The 27,727-nt window shown below is 38.9% G+C and overlaps 1 protein-coding gene across 8 annotated transcripts in view; it reads left to right on the plus strand.

The window, feature by feature from the left end:
• LOC140141372 (uncharacterized) overlaps nt 1–27,727 on the plus strand; it is a 278,662-nt gene that overhangs the window by 159,425 nt on the left and 91,510 nt on the right. For 7 of the 8 annotated variants that reach the window (XM_072163212.1, XM_072163216.1, XM_072163211.1 and 4 more), the window contains 2 exons: nt 19,045–19,201; nt 20,479–24,881. In XM_072163212.1, the coding sequence (XP_072019313.1) occupies nt 21,074–24,881 (3,808 nt within the window). In that variant the 5' untranslated portion in view covers nt 19,045–19,201; nt 20,479–21,073. Of the gene's footprint in view, nt 1–3,921; nt 4,182–19,044; nt 19,202–20,478; nt 24,882–27,727 lie in introns of those variants that run through there. The other variant, XM_072163215.1, reaches the window with a different exon arrangement.

Genomic DNA, 27,727 nt, shown 5'->3' on the forward strand with positions numbered 1-27,727 from the left:
GTAATATTTCCATAAAAAGCAGTGAAATCGGACATTCCTAAGCGAAGATATTGAGTTCGTAAGTTCTGGTATTACAAAATTGGAAATTGAGATATCGTGGGTAAAAAGCTGAAAAGACAAAAAAACGAAACAACAACAACAACAACAACAACAACAAAACAAACAGACCAGAACAATTTGGAGTACATGTAATGAATTAAAAGAGTTGACATGAGATTAGGAATTAATGTTTTCTGCTGTTTCAGTGTGCATGTTCTCATCGTTGATGGTTTGGTGGACTGTCATGTAGATGTAAGCGTGATCCTAAAAATGCCTTTCACATTGACCAAAACTAATTACAAGACCTCTTCTACATTGAGGCTGGCTTTCCCTTTTAAAGGGAATTTTTATTACCATAACATTTTGTTTTCTTGCATCATGAATATCATCAATGTACATGTATCATTCCATCAATTGTTAATGGTGGATCAGCTCAATTTGCAATGAACATCCTGTAGGTTCACACATTTCAGCCATACACAAATTCAACCAATATTTTGATCCTATTAGGATTGTGTTCAGTGATTTTGTCACAAATACATCACAAAAGGGCTTGTTTTTTCAGGGTATGTTGGTTCAATAATTATCATTTAAAGATCAGAATTTTGAAGAAAAGAATCAAGGATGATGTCCTTGATAAATGTTACAATATGCCTTTACATGGATTTTGTGGTATGCTTTGTAAAAATTCTCAAAGTAGAAAGAAATTTGAAGTGTTTCATTCACAAATCTGTGTGAAGCACTGTGTTTTGAACATGTTGAATAAATATTATGTCAGCAATCATCCATGATAAGTTGTATGTCAACCACCATTTTGACTTTTGTCAATTTCACATTGAAAATGCTACATTTTTATGAAATAGTCTTCAATATCAAATAATTTGTTTCTATGAGATAATAATCATATATATAGTGCTTCTTGAAAATGAAAAAAAAAAAAAAAAAATGTAAATATCATGTTATAAAATCATCTCTGAAATTGATTTGACAACATCTGTGACCTTGATCGCATCACAAATGCTGGGCCACATATTTTATCAAATTATTTGCTGATTTTCTCAAATATTTGATTCTGTGACTCTCTCATGGTGTGCAATGTGTGTTTTCCCAATAGATAGTTTGTATGTGTTGATTGTGTGAATCACCATTTTCACACTGAGCCATTTATCATGATGAAGAATGATTTGTTAAGTGGTAGAACTGGCAGATTATGATAAATGACTAGGAAACTATATACACAAGGTATAAATGAATTCTCATTGAGTTTGTGTGCTCAACCTTGAGAGCAAAATGAAAACACACAACAAACAAACTAAATTCAGATCACAGATGAAATCAGGCTTTGACTCAGAATATCATATGAGCATGGCTTTAAAAATTTGAATCTTGAGCAATACTTTATTTGTTAGTTAAAAACATGAAATTGCACATTTTTGCAAAAACAAACTGAACTTTCAAATGGCAAATAGTGGTGCATGCACCATACTCCTCTTAACAGCGGTCTTTTGGGCAAAAACGTACTGGCATCAGTGGCATGCAATCATTTTGTGGTGCACATTTGGCCAATTTGATTTTTTTGTTTAAAACAAAAATGTCGGTAAAAATATGTTTTTTAAAACATATTTTTACCAACATTTTTGTATGCATTTGTTGGAAGGATTATGTAATTCACACTTTAAATTAGTGAAACTATTTCATTATGTGTTTAAGAATGTACATTTTGACAGTTGTGAGCATCTCAACTTGTCTCAAGCTTTATATTTTGAGTGGGGGGGGGGCATTCTGCATTGGGGATTTTAAAAAATCTTAGCAATCTTTGCAGAAGCACAAGTCTTTCCATCCATTACTATAATATATGTAACACATTTATACAAAACATATACTCAAAAAGTTAGTTTATACAATCCATTTGTTGTCATAAAACCAATACCCTAAACAATTACCTAAGTCAACTTCTGTCTGATTACTAATATTAGCACAACATTTTGCATAAAAATGGCAAGTGTTGCTATTAAAATGGAGCTTCTTGTGTATTCTTATTATAGTGCTTCAAAGAGCACAGTCCCTAGACCAACAAAAGTTGTGTTCAGATGAGCTGAAAATCTATAGGTGTTGACTGTGTTGTCCTCTCAAGGTGCTGTCACCTCAAGAGTAACTCCCAAGTGTGTCCACACAATGGTTCTTTCAACTGAAACTTCAAATTTGGCCCGCCCCTATCCAATTTTCATCGTTATTCAACTTGGTGCTGCTTGCCCCAGTATTGGTGCCCCCGGGATTGGTGCTACGTGCCTCTGCTCACGCTAACGCAAATACTGTTTGGACATCATGATCTGAGGGAACTCATCAATGCCCTCAATGCTAGTGCTATGCATCTCTTCTCATCTCGGTGCTCAACTGAAAATGTGATATTTCTTATCGGTCAAATATTGGTGCGCTGACTGGCAGAGACACCTCAACTGAAACAAAAAGTGTGTCTACAAAGCATGAATCTAATTGACACACCAAGATTTTTGGTGTGACCGGAGCCCGGACCGGGAGTACCCGTGTGACACCTGTAAGTGTCTTAGCAGAACAAGTGCATCCAGATGATCAGAACCCTGAATGGCACCTTGAATGTTCCAACACCCTAAGTTTTCTGCCTTTGTGTGAACAGTACTAAAGGAATGAATTGTTAGAATTATGATTGACCTAAGTCAATAGTAGAAATAGAAATGACAAATGGGAAACCTTGGTATTAGTTGACCAATAGTATAGTACTCTATTCTTTATGTGTTACTTTAGGTTAATATTGATGTTTTGATGTGTTGGGTGGAGAATCTTGCATCAGCAGGGTGGTATCTAAGGCCAAGGAAAGTCGATTTTGAGTTTCCCGTCACCCGCCCTCACTTCATTTTCTGACCCTCACTTGAATTCATTATTGTGATTTTCCAAAAAATACCGATAAAAACTGGTTATATTTGCAAAAAAAAATTATGAATATCCCTTTATTTTTTGTGGAAAAATCAAAATTAAAACATGCATTTTGCTGTCAACCTTGCAGACTCTTTTTAATATACTTTTGAATCTCATTTGGGCTAAACATCCATCTTCAAGTGAGTGAGTGGCAAATAACAACACATTTTACATGCGTGTTGGTCATATAATGAAAGGCAGAAAAATAATGAATAATGAATAATAAAAAAGTTACCTCACTTGTTTTCAGAAATTATGTGACGGGAAACTCAAAATTGACTGTTAGGGGCCTAATATATTGAGAGGGTTGCAACTAGATGATAGATATGTTGGTGATTGGTGACATGATAAATGGAAAGGGGGTGCAAGATGGTAATCAAATAATATGTTGGTATGGGTGTGTGCTGTCCAGATTTCAAAATGCAGGCTCCAGAGTAGATTTTGAGGACATAAAATGGGGTCTCAGGAACAAAAATGAGGCATTGTTTTGCCTTTTTTGTCAACGATTTGTTAGAAACAAGTGCTTGGAGCTCAAATTTGAAGCTGATTTTAGGGTATTTGGAGGACAAATTTAGCCATAAGACTGGACTTCAACATGTTCAAATGGAGGAGGATTTCCAGAATGGAAAAATAGGGGTTTGAGGGCAGTATACTGCATGGTATATTGAGATAGAAGTATAAAACACCATGCAACTCTGATGTTCAACAAAAGTTAAAACTTGAAGTTTAATATTCAGTTTTCTAAATTTTAGCTCCAGCCTTGAAACTGTAGACCAATGAAATCTTGTGTGCCGCTGAGGCGGCAGTGAGATAAGGGATCTTCAGACTAAGTGCTAATAATCTTACAACAATACATAACACCCCCTCTGTAAAGCTCTGTAAGCAGTTCAATACTTGTCTCATTCACTGGCTGAAAGGCGCTACTCAGAATACACACTTGTACTGGAGACGGCTAGTACTACAAGTTATTGTGGTGTGGCTATGCATATTGCTGGTGTCGTTGGATTTTCTATGGTGTGATGTTACCTATGTGTGGAATATTATATGCCTGGTTGCGAGGTCCCGTGTGGTACTAATTTGTACTGGATGTTAATCTGGAATTCTATATTTGGAACTAGTCCATGTATGGGTTTGCATCCACAATATATGTGCAACCATAGATAGTGAAGGAGATCTATGGTGTAACCTATGTAAGTACACTTTATCTGACAATCAATCTTGAGTTTCTCTTCCAATAATTTCTGAAAAACAAGTGAGGTAACTTTTTCATTATTCATTATTTTGTGATTTTCATTATATTACCAAACGTGCGTATAAAAGGTGTTGTTATTTGTTACCAGACGCCAATCTATCACAATGAGTTGACTGTAGCAAAATGGATGTTTTGATTTAAATTTTCCACTAAAATTGCATGGATATTCAATTCATCGTTTTTTGGGCACAAATGACCAGTTTTTATTTTTATTATTGGAAAATGACAATAATGAATTCAAGTGAGGGTCAGAAAATGAAGTGAGGGTGGGTGACAGGAAACTCAAAATCAACTTTCATCAGCCTAAATAAATAGGGGCATCATTATAATTTTAGCATCCTTGCATGTTTATAGAAGCTTATAGATATTCATGCAGAAAGCTTATTTCAGAAATCTTGGTTGATTCGGACATTTAATTTGTGAGTTACGCATCATTGCATACATGTATACAGCACCCTATAGGCCACTGTCTAGTTTCAAATAAATTAATTATAACACAGTGGTCAGTTGTTATTTCAAAAGACATGACATGAAAAATACCAATTTGGCAATGTGTTTTGTGTTAGGGAAATTCCCAGATGTGGGCAGGTGTGTAGGGAGATAGTGACTGAGGTAGTACTGGCTCAGTGCTGTTTGATACCTGTGAGATAGCCTAGCGGAGCTTGCTGACACTCACTGGCTGCTTCACTACTGACTGCTTTAACCCTAACTCTGTAAAATCTTATGAAGAAAACCACTGCGCATGCATGCTCGTGTCGGGCATGACACAATCAGCCCAAGTCATATATACCCAGGGAATCGCTGACCATAGCTACAAGTTGGTAATCTTGTGCATGGCACCCGAGGGGTCTAAGGTTCGAATCCTGGGGGTGGCAAGTAAAAAGTTTGTTCATCTTCACTTTTTTTTCATTCCTCCTTTCCTTTCTGATAGCCAAACACCATGTTTAGCAGGGGCGGATCCAGGAATTTTCAATAGAGGGGGCGCCCAGCCACCGCCGGCACCGCCGCCGCGTCGGCGCCCACACAAAGTCAGGCGCCACTCTGCAAAAATACACAGAGTCAGGCGCCGATCTGCACAAAATAGAGGGGGCGCGCGCCGCGTGCGCCCCCCTCTAAATCCGCCACTGTTTAGCATTGGGGTTATTTGAGAATTTGTTATGAGATAGTACTGGCTCAGTGCTGTTGTTTGATACCTGAGAGATAGCTTAGCTGAACATGCTGACACTCACTGGCTGCTTCACTACTGACTGCTTCAGGGCTACAGCAAGCTTTTTGAGAATTTGTTATGTATTTCTTTATATTTCTATTTCAATTTGGGCATATGCATTTTGGTCGCCTCACATTTGGTGATGGCGCACAGTGTCGACTTCCTATTCGATAAATATAAATTTAATACTCCGTTGGTGAGCGACGGGCGACTCTTATTTCACCGAACACAAGAAAAGGAGTTCTATCTGATTGGCTCATAATCGATCGCTTAGGTCGCTTAGTAGTCAACTACAAACTCAAAACTGAGCATCGTATTCAATTCGATTGAAATCGATATTCTATTATTGCCGTGAGATAAAGAGAGTGATAGTGTGTCAATAATGTACATTGTATTGCAGCTGGATTTTACATGCATTCTTTTATATAAATTTTTTCTCAAAGAGTTGAATATGATCAAAATTTTTACTCAGGATTTCAAATTTTTTACCCGCAAATTGCAGTTAAACATATCCACAGCAAAATACAGGTCCTCACTAATTAGTGTATTTAATTTCCAGTTAGTGTATTTAAGATAAAACCTGACAACAAATAAAATTTTCTTGCAATAGAAATATCATATGGGATACTGATATGGTAGGCCGCAACCGCCACAACGTGGAGCTGCTACGCGTAGCTGACTTTTTGCTCCGTGGAGCCAAATTGACCAATCATGATCATGTTAGAGTTTTTCATTACTCGGAGGTAAAACTGACTAATTAAGTACGACTTACTCATTACGTGAAGCTTAATTTATTCATTAAGAATTTGCCAGACGAAGCGTCCACGTGAGTTGCAAGATATCCTCGGTCACGAAAGTTATGATTCAAAAAGTAGTTTATGAAAAGTACAAACTGACTTATTATTAAGATGGACATGCACTCATAAGAAACTCATACAGTATTGTACATAACTATATAGCTAGGCAGAGTGGTGGTAAACTATGCACACAGTTCTGCGATCTGCAGTGTATCGCCGGGAGCTAATTTGTATAACTTGCGCGTGTCCCTGCGAATTCGACCTTCAGCAAACTGCAAACCAGTTCGGATTTACTTTATATACTAGTAGTAGGCCACACATACTGTAGTTACTGTCCGTTTTCCTATACACAATACTCAGTGCGCTCACCATTGACGCTTGACCTCTACAAATAGTGTATGTTAGAAGTATAGGCCATTGCCTAGTTGACGTCACTACTGTGTAAAAAATAACCGGCCAATATTTAAAGTATTCTCTGAAATTCTAGAAAATATAGTTTTGTAACATGTCCTAAATTTTTAGCTAATTTAGGTGTTTGGAAATATTGGTACTTTTGTACCAAACAATATGAAGAAATTATTTCTAAACCGTGTTAAGTCATTAAGCTTCTCATTTTCAAGAACGCTGTTTAACAATAAGCAGACTATTGTCTCATTTCGTAAACAAAAGCCCACAGTATTGTTACCTTGCGTTCGCTTTATAATCGTTTACCCAACTGAAACTATAATACCAGCTCATTGCTCATTGCACAGGTAAAACAGACACAAGTGCAGTGTGTATTTAACCAGAGAAGATCTGATGTAACATAGTTGAGCCGTTTTCATTGAGTGTTATCTTGGTTTAATAGCTTTTAATAGGGTTTAAGTCCTTCAAAGGTCGTGGTGAGTTCTACTGTAGACATGACTGCATCATGATTATTTTTAAGTCAACAACATTCAACAATATGATCACCGTGATAGTATGAGAGTATCAGTACCGTGGGTGTCAGTGATCCTGGCCTGACACAGTAGACAAACAAACAAACAAACACGCCACACACATGACACATGCATGCATGCAAGGTAACATTGACTATACACTAATCAAACAATGGTATTGATCCTGTACAACTGGTCGTGGTTTATTTACAATCGATTCATTTAATATCCCCATAGTAAACATTAATTTTGGCAAGAGTTTTCTCTCTCTGGCACGAGGATCCATCCACTGGCTCCGCGTAATGAAAAGATCTAACATGATTGGTCAATTTAGCTCCGCTGGTGAAAAGTAAGCTACGCCAGTAGCAGCTCCACGCCAGGCGGTTACGGCCAGCCATATATTGATCATGCGAAAATCGTAAAACATAGAATAGAAACAGTGTGGCAGGCGCTCAAAATCTCAAATTGTATGCTTAGCCTGAGTTGCACGGCCTATCTCGAATAAAATCACCATGCGTAGTTGTTGAAAAATGTGAGGATTCATCGTACTATCACGGCAATTTTTAACACGAAGATATAGGGATGTTGACGGTGTGTGGCGGCCCCACATTTTTCAACCTTGCAGCAACTTGTGCTTTGCACTCGCTATCAGAGGGTCTGGTGCACAGAATTAGAGAAGGAGAACCGGGACTCCCTATACCGCCACGTACAATCGCGCCGTCAGCTATGGGTAGAAAATTGGGGGTATTCGGGTCCTTGCCGACGGTGCGCTGGAGACAAACGAAAACAACTCTGCGCCTCATCTGAAGCGTCTTGGTACTCGCGTGCAGGTCGCATCAAGTCGCTCTTAAATCGCCCATTATCCATGTCGCTTGCGAGACAACGAATGCCTCAAGCGCATTCCGAGGGAAACCGAATACCCCCAATTTTTGCTCCATGCCTGTATTAAGATGGCGGTCGAGTCCTGGTTCTCTGGTTTTAATTCTGTGGTCTGGTGTGTTCTGTACATTGAGACAGTTCTACAATATGACACACTGCAATTTCCATGACTAATGACAAAATGTCATGATTATTTGCACACCTCTCAGTCCAACGAAGCACTTTCTGGTATTCTTCCAATCCTTCAAACATTGATGGAGAGGGCATGGCAAGGGGATCTGTGCTTGAAGTCAAGTTAGCTTAAGGGGGTACTACACCCCTGTGGTAAATTTGTGACTATTTTTGCATTTTTCTCAAAAAATAATAACACACTGGTAACAAAAGTTATGTATATTATTGGGGCAAGGAAACCACTTACTACACTGAAATTTCAGTGACTCAACACAAGCGGTTCAGTATATACATTGTATGATAGGAAATGAGGTACATACTAGCGGTACCTTATTTCTTATCATAAATAACACACCACTTGTCTTGGGTCACTGAAATTCCAGTGTAGTAATTGGCTTCCTTGCCCCTATCATGTACATAACTTTTGTTACCACTGTGTTATTAGTTTTTGAGAAAAATGCAAAAATAGACACAAATTTATAGAGGGGTGTAGTACCCCCTTAATCACAAAGTCATTACACTCACATTCAGTGCATTGGTGTTTGGTGACGTAGGTTTGAATCCTGGCACAGGCCATTAATTCTCCTAAAATAATTAAACTATATTCTCCTGGGTCAGGGAACTTTAAATACCATTTATTATCTTGTTTAGGCCAATGGAACTCGATTATTAGTTTCCGATTGGATGTTTGAAAAAAAGGACGAGGTCGCTATTTCATTATTCATTATTCGGTCTCTTTTCATTATCCATTATGTCAACAAATCAATGATTTTATGAACAGCTTTCTCCAAATTTTAGTACCAAAGTATATATTGTTGATGAAAGACCATCTCAAAACCAGTATTAATGCTTAGATCATCTTTACAGACATTTTGCAACAGATTGAGAAAAGATTTGAATTTGTTTTCATTAAAATGAAAAGAAATTTGCAATTTTTGTAATCACTAGAAACATGATGAGGTAATCCTTCAATTTCCATTATTTACTACATCCTCTACCCCTACAACTAAGAAAAACTGCTGATTATGATCAGCAGGGGATGTCAGACATTTTGAGAGTTTCAATTTTGATTATTTCCATTTCAATTTTCAGATCATTGACTTTTTTATGAAAATAATGAAAGTTTTGGTCAAATTGAAAAAGTGATGCGGGCGGTCAATAGGAAACTAACAATCGAGTTCCATTAGCCTTACCTGTATGAGAATGGGACTATGTAGCCCATCCTGGCCGCGATGGTGTATTGTGGTTTGTATAGGGTGTGCGCTTCATTGTGCATTACTTCTTATTTAATCTTAGTCCCTGTTTGATGCTAAAAACAAAATTTTGAATTAAGATGTCATTTTTGAGTGTTCAAAAGTACACAGCATGAAATTGTGGTTGATTTACACAATTGAAATACAATTATATCAATTGCTTTATACCTAAACAATGCAAGTATCGAATCAAGTAACTTTTCTTCCAAATTTGTCTCAGAATTTCATGATTTTACGGCAAAAAACTATTTTTAAAAAAAAGAAGAAAAAAATGAATTTCAGCCGTTTCAGCTGATATGGATGCACTAAGAAAAACGAACGTGCATATGGCATCTTTCATAAAGATTATTTAATCTTCACATGAAATCATTCCTGTCCCGGTACATCCCTTTTTAAAGGGTTTTTTATTACGAAGTGTTTGACACTTACCAATGCAGTGGTAATTTCATTTAGAAATGGTTGCCATTAACTTGACTAGATTTGTGGCTTTTTTAATTATTCAGTAATTATAAAATGATTTTTTTCATAAGACTGACAACTGATAACATATTAGAGGAAGCCTTAATCTGTAACTGATGTCATTACATGATTGTAACTAATTGGACTAATTACAAGTAATAAGGTGCCTTAATTGACAGAGGCTATTAATTAATCAAGTCAATTGATAGCGCATCAAAGGTTCATGCCATTACATGGGATGTGGTACGTGCAATATATGGGACGTGTTGATCCTCCTTAAATATGCGGATCTCCCTGAAATCCTAGCAGTGGTGATGGCTTTCTGGTAGTTTTGCCACATTTTCAGCCAGCATTGCAGGTCAGATAACCAACTAGTAGCCCAATTTTCTCCTAACTTTTGTTTTCTGTCGGTCATGAAACTTCCAGAAATCACCGTTGCAGATGTGATGTGGGCATGTGGAACCAAAGATACTCAATATCTTTGGTGGAACAGTCACCCAAAATTGTTTGAAGTGAGAAAATTGTTATAATTTAGGATGCCAAGTTGTACAACATGTACATGTAGTGTCTTCATCAAAAAACATATTCATCTGGCTTTGGACTTCACATTGTCTTTGCATTTCTTTGAAGAAAGTGAATTATTGTTTGTCTCTATTGGTTTGTCCACTGTGGTTTATCATTGGGTTGGACTTGGCCAGCTAGTAGTAAAATTGGCCAAAGGGGGTAACTATCAGTAATCAGGCCTGGATTTATATCCTTTTTCATAGAGCAACTGAACTATACAAGTAGTAGGCTTTGTCCATGTAGGCTGACCATCATCATCATCAGTCGGTTGCGGAGCAGGTGACTACAAGCTTTCTCCAACTGTTGCGATCTTGGGCAAGCGAAACAATTTTGTTTGGCTGCAGCATCCCTTCAGTATCTCCCAGGAGGTGCTGTACATACTGTAAGTACAGTGTCTGCGGCCGTCCCGGTTTCCTCTTCCCATGTGGTGGAATATAAAGGGCATATTATTTCACAGGCTTGTCATCTTCAAGACGCAGTATATGGCCGAGAAATTTGAGTTGATGAATCTTGACTAGGCTGACCAAGCCAGCATTATGTATGAGTGTTCAGATGATTGTGCCATCCAGCCATGTGGTTTAATTTGCTTGCGCTTGCATTTGTCAGATTTGTGATGTAGTCAATTGTAGCCTTCAGGGTGATTAGGGTTAGCATTGGAAACTGGACACTCACAGATCACCAGTTAGATCACTTAAGCTTCTCAGTCTTTAGTCAACACATCCCCCTTATCTGTATTATTTCAGAGTGGAAAGATTTTCTTTAAGGAAAGGCATAATGTGAGTAATAGATTCCGTGAGGTGTGAAATCAAACCAGGGCTATACAAGATGCATGTTGTCATCACTATTTCCACTTATCTTGTCATCGTTGTCTTCTAGGGTTTTTTTCTGTGATCGTGTTGTGGCTGAAGTTAACAGGATTCTATAAAACAGGATACCTTGAAGTTTTGCCCTTAAACAGGTGCAGCAGCTCTGCACTCCCATGCCCGGGAGCATGGTTTGACTAGATCCTGTCACTATTAAGGTGATATTGGATGCATTTTCTAGAAATTGAAAAATGCTTTGAGCATGTTTTAAATAGATTAATTGAGTATGGTCAAGTACACTGATCAATATGCCTTTTGTTTGGAGCAAATCGGACATACGGTTTCCATATTATATCAATTTATATTTTCTTTGTATCCTATTGTTTTGTCAATAATCAATGTAGGTAATGAGCTAAAATGACTGCAAAGGCTCATGAATATGTAATTTTAGCCAATATTCTGCTAAAAATCAATGCATAAATGTTCAGGGTACTTTTATTTTACATAATTTTGCCCTGAAACTTGGTCAAAGTGTTCTAATATGTCCTAATGTATTATATAGTGAAGCCGCCCTCTAATTTGCATATTTGCATAATTAATGAGCTAATTTGCATAAATGCTAATTAATTATGCAAATATGCAAATTAGGGGGCGGCTTCATTATATAATACATTAGAACATATTAGAAACACTTTGACCAAGTTTCAGGGCAAAAAGTATGCAAAATAAAAGTACCCTGAACATTTATGCATGGATTTTAGCAAAATATTAAAAAATTATATGCTAATGAGCTTCTCCAGTCATTTTAGCTCATTAACTTTATTGATTATTGATAAAAACAATAAGATACAAAGAAAATATAAATTGATATATTTTGAAAACCGTATGTCCGATTGACTCCAAACAAAAGGCATGTTGATCAGTGTACTTTTTTCTACTCAATTAATCTGTTTAAAACATGCTTAGAGCACTTTTATAATGCCTCCATAACCACCTTAAATAGGCCTACAAGTATAATCATTCAGCAACTTATTTTACAATGGTCATGTTGAGATCAACAGGTATGCAAGAGTTCAACAGCTTCCTTCATGGTCTTTGGTCCAATTTCCCTACTTTATCTTTATTATTTCAGGAGTAGGAAGATATTCACTACAAGGAAATTCTGTTATGAGTAATAAATTCTGCGAGGTGTGAACTTTATCCTGATTCCTTTGATGTCATCACCAACTATCTTGTCCTTGTTATTGTACATCTGTTTGCTTGATCAAAATATTGTAGTACATGTACAATGTAAATCCTGTGAACATCTTGATTGATTGCTTTTAAAAAAGGCCAGGTATTAATATTCCAACGTCTTTGCTTTGCGGTGTTTTTTCTATTGTGACAGACATTACATTTTCAGTTATCCGCATACAGCAACTTTAATTTTCGGTAGTGATTTGCCCGTCCAATTATTTGAGAGTAAACGATAGGAATGTTTCTTTTGCCTATCCTCTACCGTGTGATAGAGCGACAGGCAGGTCCAATATTTTGAGTAGTGGATGCGGCGCGGCCGGTATCAACTACGATAAAAATATTGGACCTGCCTGTCGTCTATCACAAGTAGAGGATAGGCAAAATAAAAATTCCTATCGTTTATTCTCATTCTTAGTCAGTTAAATATTATTTTAATAACTGTAAACAATTTTTTTAAAGCAAAAACTAAGTTACCGTCATAAAAACTCCCCTCATTATAAAATGAACGAAACTTGTTTACAACTTCACGTATTCTGTTGTGCGTACTGCTAGCGCGTTCACGTATTCCGCACTAGTCTCACGCATACAGCGCGACACGTCGCGCACCTCTACAAGCGTGTTACGCATTATCAAGACTCATGATGGCGTGGGGTCGTCTTCACGCCTGATAGACGGCACCGAAATCATGCGATTGTCCAATCAGAAATGCGTCTACGAACTAGACCACTCCCACTGACTAAGAATATGCTTTGTTCCTCTTAATGTTTTGTGCAGCAGAAGATGCTGGCATAAAACTAGCTGCTGTGCCTATTGCGACAAAAAAAATGCCCGCAAGCGGTGGCAGCGCCAGGAATTTTTTTCAGGGGAGGGGGGCATTGAGGGGGCAAACTGGAGCACTGCCACTGCCCGCAAGATGTTGGCCTACTCATGTACATTTATACAGTGGTTGTAAACTTGACAGACTTTTAACTTAAAAAATAGTTTTATTTTTGCTGCTTTTTCAATTTTGTCTGCTCTATATACTAGCAACATTTTGATTTGTTTTTACCTAGCTGGGGGTTTACAACCCCCCGAGCTAGGTACTGAATTGCTATCCGATCTTTCTGCTTCTTTCTGGCAATAACTTCAAGTCGCTTCTCCTCCTACATGTTACACCCTACAGTTACGTAACTTGCACATATGTATCGGCTATATCCAGCTCCCATAGGGTGTAAACAGAATTGGGGTCAAAGGTCATTAAGGGGGCATTACCGGTATATAACCAAATACCTTCAAAATGCTTCTTCTACCACAAATTTCATAGGACAATGACGTCACTTGCACATATGCATCGGATATACCCAGTGCCCATAACTTGTAAACAGAATTGGGATCAAAGGTCATTAAAGGGGCATTTCTGGTATTTAACCAAATACCTTCAAAATGCTTCTTCTAATACATATTGCATAGCACAATGACGTCACTTGCACATATCCATCGGATTTACCCAGTGCCTATAAAGCTGTACACAAAAATGGGGTTAAAGGTCATTAAGGGGTCAAAACTTATAATTTCATTTTTTGGACATCTGTAAGGGGTATGAGGCTCAACTCAGTGACAACAAATCACATGACCAGGGGAACATTTTTGAAACATTTTGCAGGGGTCAGATACCTCCAAAATACCAACATGCCCCAGCTAGGTTTGTGGTCTATGACCACCATTTGCCATTAGTATTCTATTTCTTCTTGATTGTAGGAAGTTTTGTGACAAAAACATGTCTAACCCATAGCTCCATGCCAGTTCTGGGACATGGTATTTTTTCACCTCCACTAGTATACAAATTACAGATCTTTCAACTAATTTTTCGTACATGTACCCATTGTGGAGCACTATGCGTGTGTGCAGCAAAAAAATGTACGGCACAAGTGGAACCGTGACAGTCCCCACGGGAAGAACTGACCAATCACGCTCCTGGATGACATTATTGACCTGAAGCAGAGTTTTCTTTGTGTTTTATTTGTTATGACATTATGATTAGCATTTTCATCATCATCATAAGTGGATTATGATTCTGATATTATGGTGGTTGTCATCTTCCTGGAATGTAGGCAGTAGATGATTGTGATGGAGACATCACCAATTATCTATCCAGTGAGTAAGACCTATGTCTTAAACTTGAATGACAATGAGTGGTGAGGGGTCACCCTTCACCAAAATAGATGATGAACTCTGTGACTTATGTTAAGCTTTTGATGTTATCATCTGTTGCATACAGTATTTCTAGACATTCATATAGATCAAGGCATTAGTAATAGTATGTTTGCGGGCTCTGTGCAACAAAGCCTCATCTCCATTACATTTAGCCCCCTGGGCAGTGGCAGTGCCAGGGAGCATGGGGAGGGGGGCAAATTCTCCCAGTCAGAACTCTTGCTCTGTTGCCCCCAGTAAAAACCCCAAATTACGAAAATTTCCACTTTTTGCAGCAATTTTGGCCAAGTTTGTTGATTTTGCCCCTCCCCCCTCCCCGAAATTCACTTTTCCCCCCTGAAAAAAATTCCTGGCACCGCCACTGGGTAATGTTATTCACAAGCACAATTAATTGCATTTACATTATATATATACATATTACCCAGAGGAGCTAATGGAGATGAGCCTTTGTAGCACTGAGTAGGCCTAGTAGATGTAATTGGGTATCAAAATATACCTGGACCCAGTCCTTGAATGCTGTAGTGTTTTGAAGGGTGTGGTTGCCATAGGGTCTGTTGCCACCATGTTGATTGGATCAGGGACATGCAGTCATTCTACATGTTCTAGCTATTTTCATCAGCTCAATTTTGACCAAAATGTGTAGTTTCATCTACCTCTATCCTGGTTTCAGCCCAAAATCATGTTTGTTTTGGGCCATTATATGGACATAGCACATTCTTGTGTGTATTTGTCTACTCCCATTCCAGAAAATACAACACTAAATTTTCGGATAAAAAAATATTATCTTGTTATAGCTGATTATCCTGTTTTGCCAAATGAAACACAGCTAAATCCTAATCCTGTATTGGTTATAACTGACAACAAAAGTCCAATATTTGGTAAATTTTTAATAAAGGCCAAAATACTATAGCATCACACATTAAAGCTACTTAGTTTCATTTGCATTTATCTTCCTGAGTCCTGATCCCTGGAAGATCATCCTGTATGGGGTATTTTCTACCTCAAAATTCAGTGAGTAAGAGGATATTCCTAACTTGTCTGTTGATAATTTGATAATATCTGCACATCATCTTTGGACGGGTTCATTTGGATGTCTCTTGGCTCCATGCCTGCAATCGATCTGGTGATTCATACTGGTTGATACTGCGCAGTCAAACATTAATATTAAACATGTACTATGTATAACATTTCTGAATGTGTATGTTCCCAATTTATTGTTCCCCCCTCATTGATGTGATAAATATAGGTTCCCTCTTTAATCTGCCAACAATTTCAGAATGTCTCCCCCTTTTACCTCCCCCTGCCAAATAAATAACTGTTGATCATACACCCTTCAATTGCATTATGTTTTAGAATATGATAAAAATCCCTTTAAAAAGGGATGTACCGGCAAAAGGATGAATTACAATGAGAAACATAAGATTTCGTTTTTAAAATATAAATATACAGTAAAAATAATTTTTAAGTGTAAAGATTATGGTTGTATTTTCAGCCAAATTCCATTTGTTGCTATTCTCTCAAAATCAGTCTTTACGTTGTTTTACTTAGATACATTTGAAATAAGATAAAATAAATTCCAAACATTTGGCACCAAATGTGATCATTTGGTACCAAATGTGATGTGATCCCTTCTACATCCTTACGAATTTCGTTAAGGATTAGCTAATTCATTACCGATTTTCCCAATAGTTTATGTTACACCCTGTTTTGTATTCTCCTTTAACAGGTTGTTGCTATACGATTTGACTTGACCATGTCTGGTAGTTTTCTTGAGAGTCAGACATAACTTTACAATAACATTCCCCTGTAGAATCATAAGACTGTATTTCCTGCAATTATTCAATACATGTAGCATTTATAATACAGATTTAGCATATTTCATAATAATAATGGGATAAATGAAAAGGGGGAAACAATGCACAGGAAGTTTACTTTACATGAACAGAAAACCCCTAAAGAAAAGGAAACCCCCTTTTTATTGGGAAGTGAAGCAGTAAACCAGTTGTAAGCCTAATCTATATTGGTCTTTGAGCTCTTTAAGATTTTGTGTCAAATGTCTGTAATGCAAATTGATTTTACCTTTGACAGAATTTCTGGGATTGTAATAATGTCATCAGCATGGCAAACTTTTTGAGAATATGGGTTTTTAAAAAGCATTTTGTGGGTTGTAAATTATTATACTTTATATTTTTAAATTTTGGTCACTGAAAGCAAACACTATTAAAAGCTCGCGCCACAATATATATTTGCAAGTGTGACCTCATGGTCATTGCAGGTGTACGGTAATGTTAGGGGCGGTGCAATAATTATGAGCCCTGGGGAGGGTAAAACTGGGGGGCAAGAAATTTTTGGCGAGTTGAAAGGGGGGGAAGCAATTTTTGGCCATCCGAGAGGGGGGGAAAGTGATTTTTGGCACACATTCATGGGGCGCCTTTTAAATAAAATGCTCTGAAAAGGCTTAGGAAAACAGTACGGAAACGCTTTAATATGCACATTTTCCTGCTCGCTGCGCTCGCAACATATATATAGACCATTTAAGGTTTGCAAATTGGGATCCAAAAAATTTGGCATGTGTAAAGGGGGGGGGCAAAGATTTTTGGTGGGCCGAGAGGGGGGGGCCAAGCGATTTTTGGCGGGCCAAGAGGGGGGAAGCGATTTTTGGCGGGCCAAGAGGGGGGAAGCGATTTTTGGCGAGCTGTTCGGAAATTCCCCCCCCGGGCTCATAATTATTGCACAGCCCCTTAATTGGTACATGATTTGTGCGGTAACTGTGCCTCACTATAAACAGCAGGAGTTTTGGTATAGACCACTTTACATCATTGTTTATCAACAAAGGCGAGGGATTGGTCTGTCGATATGCCCGAACGAACCGCTTCACTGTTCAATGGCTTTCTTGTACTATATGAAATGTGGTGGGAGATTTAAAATACACATGCCCTGAGCAGACTACGATGCGCACGCACACTGCAGGGCAAACAACAATGGAAAGTACCATAATGCGTGCGCAAACTGCCGGGCAATGACGTCACATGTCAAGTGGTCTATACATACAAGGACTATCATTCATGATGTACTCCAATCTTCACTATAAACACACTGACTGGTATTCTTTCACTTGAAAATGGTAAAATAAAACTTTTTAATATTCTCCCCCCCTTCTTTCTTTTTTCCAATATTTATTTTTTCAATTATTTTGTAAGGAACCATAAAAGCCAGATTACAACTTGCCAGGGGATTTGCATGTTTTACTTTCTGTCTTTTTGGAGTGTTCATAGAGTAGTGCCTTTAGCCCCTGTAAGCCTATGTGTAAATGGAAACCTTCAAGCATCAGTGAGGGTTAGGGTTATAGATTCCATTGTAGTAGATAATACAAATGACTTGATTGGTATTGATATGGGATTGGTGTCTCAGTAGATATCCATATCAAAAATGTGGTTGAGTATTTGACAGGTATTGATCATAATCCATAGTCTAGTCTTTGAGTGCCTTTCTGAAGGTGTCAATTAAAAGGTATTGATATTTTTATAAACCAGTTTCACTGATATAAGGTGGAATATTTTCCATCAAGGTTATATTATATATTATGTTAAAATATTGAGACTATTTTGGGCAACTTACTTTAAAGGCTAATTCAGTGATTTGTCTTCAGTGGAGTTGTGTGGACATAAAGTCGGATCCTATGACCATCTAGCTGAGGACGCCTATTGTGTGGAGAGATGCACACAGTCATATCTATGTGATAATACATGTAATGTTTTTTCGTCACAATTCTAGCGTTGTTTGATTTAGTTTATTGATTGAAATGGTAATTAGTACCTACAAAGTACCGTACTGACGCGAGTATAGTCCCACCTTCAAGTAAAGACCCGCCCCCAAATTTTGGGAAAATTTCAGAAATTAAAAAAAAAAAAAAAATTTTAGGATCATTCATGGTTGACCTAAAAAAAAAATGTCATGTCATACTCTATTGATGATTTCAAAATGCATTTAAATTCAATGCATTTTGAAATCATTAATAGACTATGACATGAATACAAATTATCAATTTTCATATTAAAAATACAAAACATCTTGAATTATTATTTTTTTTTTTATGTCAACCATGAATGATCCTAGCATTTAGGTCTAGGTCCAGGGACACTACAAAACCGAAAAAATAAAAAACTTAAAAAAAAAAAAAAAAATAGTCCCACCCCCGTTTTTGGGTGAACATTTTTCAAAATTGGGGGGTGGGACTATACTCGCGTCAGTACGGTATGTATGTATGTATTTGAATACTTTTACTAATGTCACATTTTCTACTTATCTTTGTCTCATTTTTACAGGATTATACCAATCGTATAATAACCTGTGATGAAGCAAGCGCCCTCTATTGGTGTGATTAAGACATTATGGCAGAAGCATTCTACCAGCATAGACCGAATCATCAACATAGAAATGGATACCAAAATGTGTATACAAATGTACATAAAGTACAGCATGGTAAGGGCAGACCATTTTAAAAACAGCAAAAAAAAAAAATATCACTGGGCCATCATATACGCTGGCGAAGTGACGTCATAGTCGGATTAACTACCATAGCAATAGATAATACAAATTTTGAATAGATCGCTCTGCACTACACCAGGTTGCACTCATCACCTGTCTTCAATCATATAATACGTAATAGATTGAATATAACACCGCTCTTTTCAAAGAGACTAATCTTACAGGTGCAAGTGATTAGCATTTCTTTGACATCTATGATTCAATGCATCGGTACAGCATGAATGTTGTAGTGCGGGGCAATATAGTCAATATTGTATTCATCTATTGCTATGGTAGTTAAGCCGATTAACTACGTCACTTCGCCAGCGTATAAGATTGGTTTGATAGGTAAACAAATCCAAAAATGTACTATGTCTTTGATAATGGTTTCTCAGTTCACTGCTTCTATCACACCTCATCAGGACCTCATCCCCAGGGTGTGATGATGTTGAGCTCTGTTGGATGGGTGGGATGATCTTCTACAAGAGAAGTATACCAACTCATTTTGGGAAGAAAAATCATCCAAGAGTGTGAAAGTCAAGAGGACAATTAGGCAAGGCTTAAAATACCAGGACACAACTCGAAATGGCCTAGTTTTAAGCCACAATTGGCTTTATATTGGCCCATTTCCACATTATTTCAGTAGGGTGAGCGAGACGATATGAAAATTTTACCCCTTCCAGGCTCAGTCACCCCAGGCACACTTGCAGTGCAACTGCCGAAACAAGCTGATGTCACTACCAAATTTGGGGTGAAACGAAGTATAGATGTGCTATACTGCTTCATATGAACCTCCATCCTAGACTCAACATCAAAATGTTGTCTCAATTCCAAACAACATGAAAGAGAGATTTTCATTGAATTTGTCCTGTGCACATAATTTATTCTATTCCTCAAGTAGGCCAAGGAAGAAATAATTTCATCCCTGACCAGGATTTGAATCTGGGACCACCGGGTATGTGGATCAGCGATCTTACCAAATATTGAGCTTCTCTGGCAACATGCATTTAGCAGATATAATATTTTATAATCTGTTTACTATAATTCTTTGATGCCATTGGATTTTGTGATAAATCAGTTGTTATAAAGTACACTAGTCTAGATACCCAGGGGTCCCAGGCCCAAATGTTCACGGATGAATTGGCCTACTGGAGAGAAAGAATAAATTATCAGCATACCATTCACCTCAAGTGTCAAATTTGACTCATTTTGTTTCTTTTTTTCCTTCACAGATCTGACAGACCCTTCGTTGTTTGGCAGCAATACAAATTCCAGTAACAATAACCTGACAGACACCAATTTACAACGATGTAACTGTTGCCCATATGGATATCACATTGACTTGGACTTCTTAAACTTTTGTCAAGAAATCGCTTCTGGAGCAAATTTGAAAAAGATAAAAAAGCACCGCAAGACACGGCCCAAGCATGCCCCGGTGAAGAACATCAAACCGCCTCCACCTATAGTGCCTCCACGATCCGTATCATTACCTGAGCATAGAAAACGTAGGAATAGAGAAAGGCTAGAACCAAATAAGATTTTGGAGAATGAACAGGCTGCATTTTCGGCCACCTATGATAAATTCACCAATGTGATTAGGCACAGATATATGAGCGATTCCGGTGATTATGTGGATTCGCGTGCACCAATGTGGCCTCAGATACTCAAAGTCTTCCGCCATACCCCAATGATGTTAGTTTGAGTGATGTAGACTCTGTTATTAGTGATATAGAAACGGCATCAGCCTATCAAGCGCCCTCATACAAACCGAGAAAATACAGACGGCACACTAGTTGCCCTGCAACTGATGTAGATTTGTTATCGGACATGGACATTAATCCCAACGCATCTTTTTCATCACCCTTTTCACCTAATAATTTGTTACAAATGTCTCTACAAAGCGAATCCAACAGTTCGCTGTCTTCCAGCACCAGTTCGATCCCATATTCACCCCCACAGCATTTGAGGAGTGAACGGGATCAACTGGCTGCCTCGGTAGCACAAAGTTTAACTGCGTACAATTTGACACCTAGCACGAGCGGAGAGATGACACCATCGTCATCAGGAAGATCAACTCCGTCATTGATCAGTGCTGAAGCGCTGTCAGCAGTGCGCCATCAGATGGTGGCTGCTCTTCAACGAATTAAGCAGTTAGAAGAGCAGATTAAAGCTATCCCAGTACTGTCGGTTAAAGTTAACGTCTTAAAAGAGGAAAAACGTCTTTTGATGATGCAACTAAAATCCAAACAGCATGGAACGAAAACAAGGTCGGTAGCCATAGGAGATGGTCTCATTGAAGATTATGATGCATCATCAGAAGCGGAATTTCCTAGTGCAGAGAATGGACATGGGGTAGAAAATGGAAATGGTACACATACTCCACCAATGTCGGCTGTGAGTGCCTTACATTTTCACAAAGTTGGGAAAGTTAAACCAGACATTTATGCCAAGAAAGCCATCGTGGCCCCAGTGCCTAGGCACTCTGTTGCAACACGATCTGTAGGAGTGGATGCCAATATGCCAATTAGTCCAAAGAAAGGGAGAGAAACTAAATCAATTGGTGTCAATGTAAACATTTCTCCACCTTTTAAATCCGGTTCTCATGAAACAAAGGGAGGTGACATACCAAGGCCTGCCATGAGCCTCAGTGTCCATAGAGCTGTGCAGTTGAAATCGCCCAAAATAGATCAGAGGACACCTGCTGCAGAAGAAGGGATTCATGCCTCAACAGCAGAGACTCTGCAAAGTGCCTTCACCCCTCCTAGACTATCACCGAGAAGGTCAGTAAGTAGTTCAGCGTGTTATGCACAGACCGAGTTGTCAGGGTTGGATTTGGATGCTATCATGAATGGTGCAAGAACTGCTAAAGGACTTTTTAAGGAGCAGTCCACTTCCATGGAAAGTCTTGCTCCAAATTATGCAGTTATCGGCACTAATACGGACCTTATACAAACTCGAATCATGGGAACAAACACAGTACCCCCAGCGCCAAAGAAACCCAAAATCAGCACAGCCATTAATACAGATGCTGTAGAATTTGCGGTCAAATCTAGCAAAGTGGAAACTAGAGATTGTGGAACTTTACCAATAATTTTTGCAGGGGTTTCCAAAGGGGTGAGCACAGAAGCTGTACCAATTGCACATGCAGCCACAGAAACATTTGTTCAGAATCAAAGTGTTTCGACTAGTACCAAAGTTGTGATGACCAAGGATCAGATAACTGAAGTTGATTTTGAATTAGACAATGCAAGGACAGTTGATAAAGAGGATAAAGAGACAAGTATTGAATTTGTCTCCTGCAATGCTTCAACAATTACAGATGGAGTAGGCATGTTGGATAAAGGTGTTTCACATAGTCCAGATATGGAACACAAGGGTATGATGGCAACTTTCAAGATGGCCTCCACAGAATGTGCAACTATGACAGATGTTGTTGAAACCCCTATTGAAGTTGAACCTGCAATAGTAGCAGTAAACGTTGGTCTCACAGAGGCTGCTCCACCACCATTGTTTGGTAGTGGTCCAATGTCCCAACCAGAGATGGTGTCTGTGGCAACTAGTTATGAACCAATAGAAATGGTTTCTATTGGAACGGATTATATCCCAACAGAAATGGTTTCTGTTGGAACAGACTATACTCCTACTAAGATAGTATCTGTAGGAATTGGTTCCTCCACAGCAGAATTGGTGTGTACAGGGACAGATGCTGTGCAAACTGAGATGGTTTCAATTGGAACAGACTATATTCCCACAGAGATGGTATCTGTGGGAACGGAATATGTTGGTACAAAACTGGTTTCCATAGGAACAGGACATCCTACAATTGAAATGGTGTCTGTCCAAACAGATTATGAACATGCAGGTATGGTTTCCGTAGCAACCGATTACACACCTACAGATATGGTTTCTGTTGGAACCAATTCAACTCCAACTGAGATGGTGTCCATTGGAATAACTTGTGGTACCTCAACAGAAATGGTCTCCGTAGCAACCAGTTCCATGCCAATTGAAATGGTCTCCGTAGAAACTACTTACACTCCTCAAGCCATGATTTCAGTTGGAACAATTTGCGATAGTGCAGCAGAAATGGTGTCTGAAGAAACAATGTATTATCCACCGGAAGACTTTACAAAGACACTTGGTGTTGGAACTTGTAGCATTTTAGACAACTTTTGTGATCGTTGTGATAATCATGAGTGTGTATCACAAGGAGTAGGTGAATGTACTATTTGGGATAGACTTTGTGATCATTGTGATAATCTTATCACAACATCTATTGGTGTCGGTAGTGACCTGGAAGTGAAATCAGTAGCGACCTCTGTGACGCCAGATTTCTGGTCCAATACATGCGGTGTCGGTACTTGCTCAGTTGATGATTTACTGTGTGACAGATGCAGCAATTTGGACACACAATCTCTTGGAGTGGGAGATTGCACTGTTTTAGACAGACTGTGTGACCGATGTGATAATCTAACAACATCATCACAAGGTGTCAGTGCAAAACCTGACACAGTGTCTGTGTTAACCACTGCTAATACTATGGAGGAATATGCAAAAACTATTGGGGTTGGTTCAGGTTCTATTCACGATGTTTTATGCGATAAATGTGAACATCTCAAGACAAGGTCATTGGGTGTTGGTGATGGCACCATTACAGACAACTCTGCCTTAAACAAACGCACAATTGGCACAAATCACAGCATTTCAACAAGAACTGTTGGTTTGAGTAGTGAAATATTGACATCATGTAAAGCTGTTGGTGAAAGTGATATTAATGATACAACATGTAGCGCATGTGAAGTGAAACAAAGCAGGACAGTGGCCACAGAAATGGCTGCTGTACCACAAACAGCAGACACATGTGTCGGTAATGAACCCCAGCAAATGGTTTCAGAAGGTAGTGGAGATTGCACAGTCTTAGACAGGGTATGTGATCGCTGTGAGAACATAATTACTAGATCGGTTGCAGTGGGAAGTAAGGATATTTCACGGTACACATATTCCTGTGGTGTTCAGGTTAGCAGGAAATGTATCACACGAGCTTCAAATACACGAGCTCCTCGCATGTCAGAAACGGCAACAATGACAGACTCTGTTGAACTGCCAAATTCAACATCCATCGGTGTGGGATACGGTGATGTTTCAAAATATACCAGTGGATTCGGTGCGCAAGTCGGTCACTTGAGTATGGACCTTGCAACGGAAACCACCCCCAGCAACGTACAAGAAACGTCTAGTAGGACAGATCTAATGAAAGAAACTGCAGCTACCACTGCAGCAATCCCAAAGACAGACGATTCAGACAACACTCTGGAGCCACTCTTAGCTACCATGAAAGAACTACAGATTGTGAAAACAGAAAGTGTGACATTAAGCACTGCTGATGTGACTCAAAGTTCCCCCTCTACGTCACCTAGAAGAAGCAGACCAAGATCTCTGAGCTCACCGAGACAGAAACGACCAATCTCCCCACCAAAGAAGGTGAGACCAATCAATGATAGACCCAAGAGTGCAGAGATTGTTGAGCTTGAGATGAGAAGACGACATACAGATGATGAGCCTTTGAGGCCCCCAGCAGGTGGTGCTATTGGAGGGTCTGTGTCAGATGGTGTGGACAGGTGGTCTTCAAACTCTGGTAAGAAATAATGAATTATAGAGTTAATTACCTTTGTCCTAATTGCAAGGAAAGGTACATTTTCAGAGTCTTGTGTTTAGCAGATGTAGTTAGCAACACCATCACAACGTCCTCATTTAGCATTGGGTTATAATTCCATTTGATATCCATACACCACCAATAGAAGACATGATCTTAATCTCCCATGCAAGGGGTGTAGATTTCAAATGGGAGCCACCTATTCAGGTAATCTTATTTGAAATACACACTCCCTGTGTTGAAGATTAGAATGTCTTCCATATGGGGTGTATGGATTTCAACTGGAAAAGCCCATTTTGGAGCAGACGACACTGAATGGGTGACTCTATTTGAAATTCACACTCGCTGTGTTGAAGATTAGAATGTCTTCCATATGGGGTGTATGGATTTCAACTGGAAAAGCCCATTTTGGAGCAGACGACACTGAATGGGTGACTCCATTTGAAATTCACACTCACTGTGTTGAAGATTAGATGTCTTCCATATGGGGTGTATGGATTTCAACTGGAAAAGCCCATTTTGGAGCAGACGACACTGAATGGGTGACTCCATTTGAAATTCACACTCACTGTGTTGAAGATTAGATGTCTTCCATATGGGGTGTATGGATTTCAACTGGAAAAGCCCATTTTGGAGCAGACGACACTGAATGGGTGACTCCATTTGAAATTCACACTCACTGTGTTGAAGATTAGATGTCTTCCATATGGGGTGTATGGATTTCAACTGGAAAAGCCCATTTTGGAGCAGACGACACTGAATGGGTGACTCCATTTGAAATTCACACTCCTGTGTTGAAGATTAGAATGTCTTCCATAGGGGGTGTATGGATTTCAACTGGAAAAGCCCATTTTGGAGCAGACGACACTGAATGGGTGACTCCATTTGAAATTCACACTCCCTGTGTTGAAGATTAGATGTCTTCCATATGGGGTGTATGGATTTCAACTGGAATACCCTTTATATCAGTCTCCATGTTGTTTACACTTTGTTTTTTTTAGTTTACATTTTCTGATGTGCCCTTTAACATCACATTGAACAAGTACTGAGAATTAACTTTCCAAACACCCAGCTTTCAAATTGGCACAATGCTTTCTGTTTACAATTTTTCATAATTGCATCCAGATTGCATATATCTCATAACATTGTGTAGAAATGTGTTCACTTGCATGCTACCTCAGTTTAGTTCCAGTGCCCCATTTCACAAAGCCTTACAATCAATCTAATCAATCTAATATATTCTTACCATTAATTTACCACACATAATCCCTATTAAATCAATCGTAAGTCTTTGTGAAACAGTCCCGATCCAACTCACTACCCCAGTTGTGCACTGATTACATGTTATTTGCATTCATACGCCCAATGAAGCAGTGAAATTTGCATTGCCCATATTCTTATCCGTAGTCTGATACATGAGAGAACTATGTACTAGTTGTATCAAAATGATTGGTAGGCACCAGTTTCCAACACTTGCATGTGGATTTTCCACCCTAAATGTAACATTTGGTCTTCATGATCCATATAGCCTTAGGTAATTATATGTCACAACCATGTCCTACTCATTTCAAGTGGATCCAATGTTTACTATAGACAGACAGGTTTACCAATCATTTTAATACAGTTTAGAGCACCATAATTCAAATTGAAAATCTTGCTATACACCCACAGCAGCAGATAGGTGTATCCCATCATGCTCTGCAGTACCACAGTAGAACTGCACTTGCCATAGAAAGTGTACACAAAATCCCTCACTTCAACTTTCAATTACTAAAGCTTATACCTGGGGAGTTAAGACTTTTGTTTGAAAAAATATGATCTCCAAAGTACTATTGTGCAACTGTCCATAGCTCTCAATATCTAAGCCGCTCTTACTTATGTTTTGTATGGAATTTGCTATGGAGCAAGCAGATGCATGATGGGATACTCCCTTCAGCTGCTGTGCTATACACCTGCTATTATTTGTTATGCTTTGTGCATTCTTCATTCAGTGACATACAAGTTTGCGGCAGTTGTACGCTTGTCTCATCTGTACACACCACAGAATTAGAGAAGGAGAACCGGGACTCCCTATACCGCCACGTACAATCGCGCCGTCAGCTATGGGGAGAAAATTGGGGGTATTCGGGTCCTTGCCGACAGTGCGCGAAGACGAACGAAAACAATTATCGTCTCATCTGAAGCGTCTTGGGCCTCAAGCGTGCAGGTCGCATCAAGTCGTCTCTCAAATCGCCCATCATCTATGTCGCTTGCATGACAACGAATGCCTCGGCGCATTCCGAGGGAAACAGAATACCCCCAATTTTTGCTCCATGCCTGTATCAAGATGGCGGTCGAGTCCTGGTTCTCTGGTTTTAATTCTGTGGTACACACAGGAAGATGACACTTTCATATGCATTGTTACAGGTGTAGCATTGATGTCACTTCCTGAAGGAAGCAAAAAGTGCTATAAAGTAATGTGACAGGTGAATGCAAGAAGGTAGTAAGTGCTTATGTACATACAGCCTTGTTACATTCAACTCACATTGTCTTTGATCAATGTACTTGTTGACCCTTTGTATGGTCATCTCAAAATGAGGTTCTTCCCCCAAAGTGTGTGCGTATATCAGGCATGTGATTTATCCGCAGATTCACGGAAATCCGCGGATTTGAGACCAAAATCCGACCCCCCTGAGATCAATGTAAATCCGTTGAGATATTGGGGGGGGGGGGGGTAGGGCCCCCTCTAAGCTCCTGAACATTTGCAAAGAGCATCTCTCTCTTTTTTAACGAACTTCTTGTTTCGGCCGTGTGCCCCATGGTTGCCAAGTCGTAAGGCAAATACCTGC

The sequence above is a fragment of the Amphiura filiformis genome, chromosome 19, assembly GCF_039555335.1.
Source record: "Amphiura filiformis chromosome 19, Afil_fr2py, whole genome shotgun sequence".
In the NCBI taxonomy this organism is placed as follows: domain Eukaryota; kingdom Metazoa; phylum Echinodermata; class Ophiuroidea; order Amphilepidida; family Amphiuridae; genus Amphiura; species Amphiura filiformis.